The sequence below is a fragment of the Oryza glaberrima genome, chromosome 1 (genome assembly GCF_000147395.1).
Source record: "Oryza glaberrima chromosome 1, OglaRS2, whole genome shotgun sequence".
Classification (NCBI taxonomy): Eukaryota; Viridiplantae; Streptophyta; class Magnoliopsida; order Poales; family Poaceae; genus Oryza; species Oryza glaberrima.
Window position 1 is genome coordinate 8358421 of NC_068326.1, and position 9906 is coordinate 8368326.

At 42.8% G+C, this 9906-nt stretch overlaps 3 protein-coding genes across 4 annotated transcripts; 1 reads left to right on the forward strand and 2 right to left on the reverse strand.

Moving 5' to 3' along the window:
- The first annotated feature begins 1550 nt into the window (after window positions 1-1550).
- LOC127781138 (uncharacterized) lies at window positions 1551-2337 on the forward strand. Its single transcript, XM_052308050.1, has one exon. The coding sequence runs from the start codon at window positions 1915-1917 to the stop codon at window positions 2167-2169; it is 255 nt and encodes an 84-aa protein (XP_052164010.1). The 5' UTR covers window positions 1551-1914; the 3' UTR covers window positions 2170-2337.
- Window positions 2338-2493: 156 nt separating this feature from the next.
- LOC127781115 (uncharacterized) lies at window positions 2494-5478 on the reverse strand. Of its 2 annotated transcripts, XM_052308024.1 has the most exons (7): window positions 5284-5478; window positions 4955-5179; window positions 4547-4867; window positions 3791-3952; window positions 3325-3400; window positions 2912-2995; window positions 2494-2752 (listed from the first exon to the last, which is right to left on the reverse strand). In XM_052308024.1, the coding sequence occupies exons 1-7, from the start codon at window positions 5311-5313 to the stop codon at window positions 2541-2543; spliced, it is 1110 nt and encodes a 369-aa protein (XP_052163984.1). In that variant the 5' UTR covers window positions 5314-5478; the 3' UTR covers window positions 2494-2540. The 2 variants fall into 2 exon arrangements, with proteins under 2 accessions (XP_052163984.1, XP_052163992.1); XM_052308032.1 differs by lacking the exon at window positions 3325-3400 and having other exon boundaries at window positions 5284-5476.
- Window positions 5479-6158: 680 nt separating this feature from the next.
- On the reverse strand, window positions 6159-9413 carry LOC127781130 (peroxiredoxin-2F, mitochondrial). The gene is made up of 5 exons (XM_052308039.1): window positions 9101-9413; window positions 8963-8992; window positions 8056-8214; window positions 7399-7493; window positions 6159-6465 (listed from the first exon to the last, which is right to left on the reverse strand). Exons 1-5 carry the CDS (start codon window positions 9305-9307, stop codon window positions 6360-6362), a joined length of 597 nt encoding a protein of 198 aa, XP_052163999.1. The 5' UTR covers window positions 9308-9413; the 3' UTR covers window positions 6159-6359.
- Window positions 9414-9906: the final 493 nt, after the last annotated feature.

Sequence of the window (9906 nt, forward strand, 5' to 3'; positions counted from 1 at the left end):
CTAAGAAGCGAGTCTATTCCAATGTCAGACAAAGAGAACTGCATGCCATCCGCCAGTTATCACGTCAATTAACACTGCTATTTTTTTAATAGAATCTTTCATTACTTATATATTCTAGACAATATGTTATTTTTAAAATATGTTTGAACCATTATACTGTACTTAAAATATGTGACAAAACGAATCTAATATCAAATATGTTAAAATTATTTAAATTTTGTTACTTCCTAATGAGTTACTTTCTTCTAACAGTACAGTTATTTCTAGTATTTTGAAGACCTTGTAGCATTGTAGTTATTTCTGCACACCATAAAAAGATACTTTTCTCTAGCAGTAGAGTTACTTCTAATATCTTATAGAGATATTTCTAATTTTAAGAGTTAGTTCCCTGTAGGCTGTACCAGTGTAGGTACTTCAAATACCATAGAAAGTTACTTCTGTTCTTTCAAAGTTACCTTTGTAAGCAGTGTAGTTACTTCTAGGATCGTGAAAAATTACTCCGTACATGATGCTAAATTATATATGTATTTTTAAAAATAACATAGAGATCACTTTGAATGAAGAAAGTATATGTATTTATTTGAAAATCGTCCGTACGTTTTACTTGTAAATTTACTGTAAATAGCCTCACGATATAATAATTTGTAGTGCTATAAAGAGTTATTTATATTACAGAGCTAAGCTACTTCTATAATTTAATTAAATTACTTTAAAATTGATATATGTTTAGATATACTCAACACTATACTTGTTTTATTTGTTATATATTTTGAGTGAAGTGTAATAGTGCAAATAGCTCTTAAAAATACTATACGGTTTAGGAAATATAAATCATTAAAAAGTTTTAAAAAGATATAGTACGAGAGAATAATATATTGCTATTTTCAGGAAGGGTTACTCGTTGACACACGGCGGATGAGGTGGTCGCTCTGTTTAACCATGTGCTGTGTATAGACGTGACCCTTTTGTTGGTACACGCCCACGCCGCAGCGCAGCCGTCAACGGGTAAATAAACCAGCAGCTGCACGTTAGCACGTACGCCTGCACCTCCAGGCCCCCCTGACCTGTCCCCAACCGAAAAGGCAAAATTGACGCCCAAACTGCCCATTTTTTCATCGAGAAAACCAGCAGCTAAGGCCGTGTTTAGATTTTTTTTTCTTCTTCAAACGTTCAACTTTTCCATCACGTCAAATATTTTAACACATATATAAAGTATTAAATATAGACGAAAAAAACAAATTGCACAGTTTACATGTAAATCGCGAGACGAATCTTTTGAGCCTAATTACACCATGATTTTATAATATGGTGCTACAGTAAACATTTGCTAATGATAGATTAATTAGGCCTAATAGATTCGACTCGCAGTATACATACGGCATCTGTAATTTATTTTATTTTATTATTAGTATAAGTTTAATACTTTAAATGTGTTCATATACTTAAAAATAAATTTGCCGCACAAACTAATCACAGACAATAAAGCCGTCTCGGCAAAGCCAAAGCGCGGCCGTTTTCCCGGGTGCCCCACCCCCACCCCACCCCGGCCCGCAGGTTTCCGTCCCAAAACCCAGCGGCGACCGACCCTGGCCTCGCCCCATGCGTCGTACAGACGAAACCGCAGTCAGTGCCGCCACCAGCTGACCTGCCTGACCAACCAAGCCGGCGGCTATTCATGGCGGCACCAAAATACCACCCGCCGCCCGCCCACCGTACCCGCGCGCGCTGCCGTCGCGGTGCGATATATAGCAACCCCCACTTGAGCTAGAATTCCCAATCCATCCAAACCCAAAATCGGAGGTAGCTACAGCCGAATCCCGCAACAGTTGTGTGCAATTTCCTGCTTGCTTGGTTTTCTTTTCCCCCCACTCGGATCGATCTCGTTGTTGTGTGAGGTTTTTTGAGCTTTGGTCGATGGCGTCGATCGTGCTGCTGCTGTCGGAGCTGCTCGGCGGCGAGAGCACCAGCGTAATGGCGGCCGACTGGTACATGAGCGGACACAGCCTCCGGGAGTTCCGGCCCGTGGCGGCTGCTCCGGCGGCGGCGGCGGCGGCGGTGGCCAAGTGCGAGCGGCCGGCGGCCGAGGCAGCGGGGGAGAAGAAGAAGGAGGAGTCGTTCGAGGATCTCGCCGCCGTGTCCCGGATCGCGGTCGACGTGATGTGGCCTTAGAGCATCCGTCGCCGCCATCTCGCCGGAGAAGAAAAAGAAAATTCTATTCTTGAGTTTTTTCTCTCTATTTTTCTCCTTTTTTTTGGTTGCCAACGAGGCATGTGTTGTGTACTGTTCTTTTTGAGATCAGATTTGTAAATATACGAAGTGATTCTTGGATGTTTTTCATGTCATTTTGTCATCGATTTTCTCCTTCACTCGTTTCTTTCACTAGTTCTCCACTCTTTTTCATTCCGTCTCAAAAACCATCACGATTCGCTCTGAAGTCTTAACCTAAATACGCACTTGCTTCTTCAGACAATGCAGTTCCCGCATCCAGATTGCTTCATAAACATTGCAGATCACATGACCTTTTATTCCCAAATATAACATCAATTACAATCGTTCGCGGTACGCGTCGAACAACAATTTCTCCACTGAACTCTCAAGCATACAAGAGCAAGCAGATCGCCAGACACTCTGACAGAGAGAGATGCTACGCCAAGAGAGTCCCGGCCATCACAGTGACAGCTTCTCCCTGGATCCGGACTCTCCTGTTCTCGCCGTCCAGCTCCAAGTACAATGTTCCACTCCTTGGCGAAGCCTGACGACCATGGTATTGTGCAGTTTGTAGTTATCTTTTTTTCAAAAACGACCATGGTATTGTGCAGTTTGTAGTTATCTCTTTTTTTCAGAAAAGTATAATGTTGGCAACAATTGTTTACTCCCTACTTGTCACAAGAAGGTAGCAAAAGGATAATACCTGAAACGCCGTAAGTTTTTGTTTCCCCAGCTTTCCACCCCAGTAAGGTGCCAGAACACAATGTGCGCTTCCACACACAGGATCCTGTAAGAGTATATCCGAGTTGTTAGTGTTTTAAAAGCCTGTGCTAAAAAATATACTACGAGAAGTTTCAAATTTTGGTCGATAAGGGGCATAGAGATTAACTTGCCAAGTTATACCAAAAGTTTCTGAACACTCAAGGAACGATACAGCCATACAGGGAATCGTCATAAAACTATCAAATGCATGATAACAAGTTTATGGAACTGTCACAAGAAATCATGACCAAAATAAATTTCAGTACTCAGTCAAATTCACACTTTGGTCACTTCACAAGTCTATCTAAAATGATGTTTTTTTAATTACTAGTTGTCGATAACCCCTTGACTCACCTTGAGGTATTAAGAGGTTCTGATTCTTTGGAGAGATTATATCAGTCATCACTGCATCAATGCCAATGTTTCTCACCTAGTGTGGTAGGAACTAGGAAGATTAAAACTACGCATAAACCAGAACTGTAGAGACTTCAAATAAAAAACACCATATAATATAGAGTTAAGTATTGTTTTCTTTTATGAAAGGAGTTAAGTATTGTAGTAATCATGCAAGGTGTAATCAATTTATGTCTCTGATTGATGAAAAATAGCTTGTGATGATTTAACAATTTTGAATTTAGACAAGCAACATTGGTAACATCGTGACAGCAGAGAATCCTTCTGTACCCATGCAATGACTAAAAAGTGTACCACATATGAGATTATATCTACATATTCTGGAACTAAAATGGCCATTTTTAACTTAACAAACCACATTGTCTGCATAAAAAACTTGGTTGTTGGGTGGAAAGAATCGGCATACCTCATCTATCCCAAAATTTGGGCAGAAGAATCGTGAAAAGAAGTCATAATCAGATCCAGCAGGTGCTGGTCCCGTAACAATAACTCCTCTACCATCACATTTTTTAATTTCATTAATGTTAGGGATAATATCAGCAACCTCTTTTCCGGAAGAAAGTTCCACCTGAAAGCCATGCCAGAATCATTTAGTACTAACAAACAAATGAACAATTCCAACTCCTTCCTCTCCATCTTCTTTTTTTAATAAAAAAAAAATCCATTATAAATTTTCCATCATTTCAGAAAAGCTTACCAACTCCTCATTTAATATTAGCATCCTTAAAAGATTAGCAATTCTTTCTCTTAGGGAAATAATCGTAGCGGTAGCATTGCCATGGTTCATGACCTCCATTTTAATCTTTGAACAGACATTTTTTAATCATTGACAATGTTGACTCGCCTAATTAAATTTGGACAAATAATAATTTCAAAGCTATTCTACTTTGTAGGCTAAAAATAAAATTGTAAGATTCATTCCATATTACTATTTTCATAACAGTGCAGAGTTCAAAGTATTTACAAATTTATTACCAAAAAGTAGTGGTCAAAGTGTGTATAATTCAATTGATGTTGCCAATCATTTTAACCAAAAAAAAAAAGACATGGTAATATCCAAATGTACTAGTTATGAAGGCAACATTCAGAGCAGCATATATCAAATTTTGCCAAATTTTGCCGGATGTTGTAACTTGTATTAAGGGGATATAAGAGGAAGTACGATGAGGTCACCGGCGGTTGATGATTTCCAAACACTGACGACTCGGGCGCCATTCAGAGTCTCCGGAATCGACAGCGTCTCCGCGGAATCGTACTCCACGAGATCGATCATGGGGAAATCCAGCTCGATGAACAGCTTCTCCTCACCCGGGACGCCGCCATCGTTCGCCGGAGGCGGCGGAGCAGGAACCTTCTTGGCGGTCAGGATGCCGGACCTCGTCACGAACTCGACCATGGCGGCGGCGGCGTGCTGTTGCTTCGCGAGGACGGTGGTGAAGAGGAAGTGGGCGGATGCCAGCGTCGCGTGGCCGCAGAGATTCACCTGAAGACGACGACGACGACGCGTGCGGATGAACACAGGGGAGACGAGTAAGAGGAAACCTAGGGTTGGGGGGAAGGGGGAGGCGACCTCGGCGACGGGGGTGAACCAGCGGAGGCGGAACCGCGGGGCGGCGTCGGCGGCGGCGGCGGAGGAGGAGGGGTCGCGGATGAGGAAGGCGGTCTCGGAGAGGTTGAACTCGGCTGCGACGGACTGCATCCACCGCTCGTCCGCCGCCGCCGCGGCATCCTCCCCTTCCAGGAGGCACACGGCGGCGGGGTTGCCCTTGAACGGCTCGGCCGCGAACGCGTCCACCTGCGACGACCGCGCCGCCGTGGCGCCACCGACACGTCAGCGTCAGCATCAGCATCAGCATCGCGCGGTGGGTCAACAAGAGAAAGGGCGGATAATGTACTGACCACGGCGTACTGGATGGCGTTCTTGACCATTTCCGGCGAGGCGGCGGCGACGACGACGACTGCGGCGGGCGGCGGCGGCTGCTCCGAATTCGCGCGCGTGCTGAGGTGGCTGCGCAGGCGGGGCACGTTTGTTTATACTTTATAGAGAGTGACCAGTCGTGCTGCAGGTGAATGCTGGTGCTGTGTTCATCAGCACTGACGACATGGAGCTTGGCGGCTTTTATTCCTTGTAGGCACTGCCGCACCGGACAAGTGTCACTGACAGATGGGGCCCATGGACAAGTGGAGCCCTCGGTGTGGGAACAGTTGGAAAGTTACAAATTTGGAAGGCCTCTCACCCATCACAAAAATTTTGAAGAAAAATTTGGAAACTAGGGGTGTGTTTAGTTCCAAAGTTTTTTTTCCAAACTTCCAACTTTCCATCACATCAAACCTTTCATACACACACAACTTTTCAATCACATCGTCTCCAATTTCAACCAAATTCCAAACTTTGGGTCGAACTAAACACAGCCTAGACAAGGCCTAGGTGACTCGAGATAGTTTAATACTACTAGCATATACTCCTCCCATAATACCAAAATATAGCAACATGGTATTATATTAAAACCTACTTATCCAGATTTGTTGTAATATAATATACTATATCATATCGAATGTATTTACTGGTGAGAGTAACTTGGTACTAGTAGAATTCTCCATTCAGTCAAGATGGAAAATGATCAATCAGTTCGGCTCCCATGACAAACCCAAGAGCCAACTTCATCATCAGTTCTTCACCTGCTCCCTTCTTTTTTCTATCCTCATATTTCTGACCAGCTAAAATGATAGTCAAGGGCAGAGCTCAACCAATCAATTTGGTAATCCAGTTGAAGTTAGAGCTCACGTCAATGCTGACAAACATGTTGCCCGGCAAGCTGATTTGTAACAGGAAAACAAATATTCTGGGCGTAGCAAGGCAGACTACAAACATCTTTACATGGATACTCGAGTAGTCGAGTTTTCGTTTATTTACTACAGCAAAAGCATGCATGCTGCATGAGAAAACAAACAACGGCAGAATTTCGTTACTCGGATCAGATTTGGTCCAAGATCACCTCGGCACCAGACACCTTGAAGTCAGAAGGAGCTTCCTCAACATTGAAAGCCTTGATCTTCCCATCGTCAACAAAGGCTGACCACCTAAAACGGACAGCAATACTTTTAGAAGAGAAGTAAGAAAAATCTATCCATTAACCAGTCACATTTCACAATCTCTTAAATGAAAAAACATGTAAATTACATCCTCAAAAAAAAAAAAAAAGTGTACCACAGCATGAGCTGTCCATGGAGATTATGGAAAGGCATTTCAGGCTTAGCCAAATGCATACATTGTGTCACCAGAGTACTATTTACAACAAATGAAAGGGGGCACACAAGGAGGTTCAAAAGTGACTCAATGTTGAATGATGTTCAACTTTGCGGAATCACGCAACTACATATTCCTTCAGAAAAAAACATGCAATACATGCACCTGGTGAACCATAATTATGTTCCAAATATGCACCTCAGCTCTTTTGTTTGAAATTTCAATGCACCCATAGATAGTTGTGGAGCTAACAAGGGCATGCTAAAGTGCGACACTTAGGAAGTGGTTTGGATTCATTTATTGGAGTCTTTTGAGAGGTTAGCCTCAGTGCAGTAAATTTTGTCACAACAACAGCAAAATCCATTGGAAATCGACTGAATAAGACTCACACTTAAATCATGTATAGGCATGTGCATGCAGCTTGAAGTAATTGATCATTTACAGTCATGAATCATGACAGTTTAACAATAGGGAACATGTGTAGATTAGCAATGCCGCCAATGCAGAATGTCCTTGACAACATAAAACATGCTCAAATATGACAACGAATGCAATGCACTTTGAAGGGTAAAGCTACAGTAAGGAAAAGGAGTACTTGAGTTAACCCATGGTAAGTAATAAGTTTAACACAATGATTTAATTAAACAAATAAAGCAAAAGGCAACTGAAATACGTTGTTTTATGTTCAATTGTAATTATATAAAACAGGCAGCAGTTTTAACTTTTTAAGGACATAAACCAAGTTAACCAAAGTAAAATTCATTGACCTGTGGGAACGGCGGCCAAGCAAAGCAGCAGAGAGGTCTACTTCCAAATCCAAGCTTTTGTGGAAACTCCCATCAAAATCACCATAAAATTCAATCTGGTATCAATATTACAAAATCATAGCAGATGGTTAGATTTGAATATTATGTGATTGTGAGCAAGTTTGATATGAACTATATCTGCATGGACTCATGGGACAAACATTCATATACAATAGCCATCTACAATGGTACGAGACTATGATACACTGGTCCTTATTATTTTTAAAGTATAGAACATATAACTATTATATACTTGAAGAATGTTTATGTTTCTTCTTACATTAAAGTGGACATTAAACAAATCAGAAGAAAAACATAAATAAATTTAGGTGAACTTGAGGAGATACATGAAATTAGCTTTGCAATTTACTGTTTTACAGGTTATATGATGAAATAAGCACATTACTGGCAGACATGTGCAGCTTTCAATCATTACAAAGTACTGAGGCAGGGAGAGAATACAATAGCATTCAGCATTTGTATTATGGATAAAGTCCACCAAACACAAAGGTGGATATTAATATACCATGCATGATTAGTAAATATAATTAGATTAGCAAAACATACAGCGTGTTTAATGCATTTCTTACTATTTAAGCATATAGAATGGTAACTCACAGCATCTTTTGCCTGTAGCTTTTCTGCCCATCCATTCAGGGCATAAGGGTCATTCACAGAGACACAGATAACAGAGTCAACCCCTTTTGCTTTCAACTTGTCAATGTTATTTTTATAACTAGGGACGTGTGCCTGTGAACAGACTCCTGTGTATGCACCCTGAAATATGTGGTAAAGATAACAGTCACCTATATTATCAGATCAGTAGATCATTCAGAAAGAGAATCGCTCCAGGATATAAGAATTTGGAATAAACGATGAAAAAATTTAGACAATAAACAAATGATATCAAACATATAAAGCTTCATAAATACTAAGAGACAGAGTTAGAAATCAACTAGGAATTTTGATAGAAATGCCTTACTGGCTGGCTCTGAAAGCAGAATTGTGTGGATAAGTAACATGAAATTTTTACCTTTTTGTTTTTACTATTGCAACCCCAAACCATATTACCCTCACTAGATTGTTTGATTAGATGCAGCACCCTGTTTGCTGTTTCAGAGAATAGAGAAGAATCGAAGAAATGGAGAGTTCTATTACACGAACAAGAGAGTTCTATTACCATTTCACCTGTGGGCACCACGAATACCAGGCTTTCTAATTTCTGCACTCCTAATCCGCAAAAGAACTACTCTCAAGTCTGGCATTTCCTACTCAACTTCAAATGTTGGAATTTATCTTGAAAGTTGAAGTAATCGATGCCCAAACTACCTCTTCGCCATGGCCCATGGCTAATGTATGTGACTGTAATGACAGAGGCTACAGGAAGACGAATCCATAATCCCCAATGCGCATTCAGGATGAGTGTATCCACACAAAAAGCAACAAACCGAAGGTCCTCATCTGGTATCCGAAATGTATAGAGTACGCATGAATTTCGGGAGGAAGAGAGGAGGGGAGAGCTTACAGGCAGGCCGAAGATGACCACTTTCTTGCCCTGCAAAAACACGAGGGATCATCAGAAAAGCCTGGCTGAGCAGCAGAGCAGACGAACGTGGGTAGTGTAGGGCTAGCGGCGGCGGCGGCGGCGGCGGCGGGGGCGTACATGGAAGATGTCCTTGAGAGGGGTGGTGGAGAAGTTGGTGGCGACGCCCTCGTCCCAGGAGCGGGCCTTCTGCAGCGACACGCCGGGCGCCGCCGAGACGATGTCGGAGCCGGAGCCCACCGACGCGAGCCCCCTGGAAGCCCACCTCGCCGCCGCCGCCGCCGCGGAGCCGCCTACCGTCGCCCTCCTAAGCAGCGCCGACGCCATCGCGTTCCTCCGCTTTGCTTGCTCGGGGGATGGGGATCAGGTTGCGTCCTGCCGCTTTTTGGGAGGGGAAGGCCGCGGGGCGTGACGCGTCACGAACTCACGCGTGCGTTGTGGGGTGGGCACTGGGCAGTGTAAAACTGGGCGACAAGTGACTGGATTTTTCACATTTTGCACATTTTGGTTCTTTTGAAAAACTTATTTCGTAAATAAACCCCTGGAAAAACTTATCCCAGAAATGGTTCTTTTTAGGACGCTAGAGTGGCTGGCGCGGCGGCTTCTTTGGCGCCGTCCCCCTGCCGACGTGGCGGGGCGATGCTGAGGTGGCTAGGGGGAGCGCGCCAGAGTGGCTAGCGCCCCCCTCCCCTGCGTCAACTTCCCCTGCAATCCGTCCAAATTCTAATCTTAAGATTTTGGGTGCATTAGCTTACCGGCCATACTTAGCCAACATATATCAATAAAAGTTGTCGTAATTGTCTAAGTTGAGACGACCAAATCCATTCTGACACCTTTAGATCTTAGGTTCAGTTTGGGAGAGCTTCTAACAGCTACAGCTTCTCACGTAATCTTTAGCTTCTCCCAACAATCTAGATTATCAGTTA

Coding starts and splice junctions, on each gene's coding strand:
- LOC127781115 (XM_052308024.1), bottom strand. CDS start 5,313: ATGGTCAAGAACGCCATCCAGTACGCCGTG. Junction 5,180..5,283: donor ACGCCATCCAGTACGCCGTG/GTCAGTACATTA, acceptor CGGTCGTCGCAG/GTGGACGCGTTCGCGGCCGA. Junction 2,753..2,911: donor AAAAACTTACGGCGTTTCAG/GTATTATCCTTT, acceptor CATGGTCGTCAG/GCTTCGCCAAGGAGTGGAAC.
- LOC127781138 (XM_052308050.1), top strand. CDS start 1,915: ATGGCGTCGATCGTGCTGCTGCTGTCGGAGCTGCTCGGCGGCGAGAGC.
- LOC127781130 (XM_052308039.1), bottom strand. CDS start 9,307: ATGGCGTCGGCGCTGCTTAGGAGGGCGACGGTAGGCGGCTCCGCGGCG. Junction 8,215..8,962: donor TGGTCATCTTCGGCCTGCCT/GTAAGCTCTCCC, acceptor CACATATTTCAG/GGTGCATACACAGGAGTCTG. Junction 6,466..7,398: donor CTTGGCCGCCGTTCCCACAG/GTCAATGAATTT, acceptor TGTCCGTTTTAG/GTGGTCAGCCTTTGTTGACG.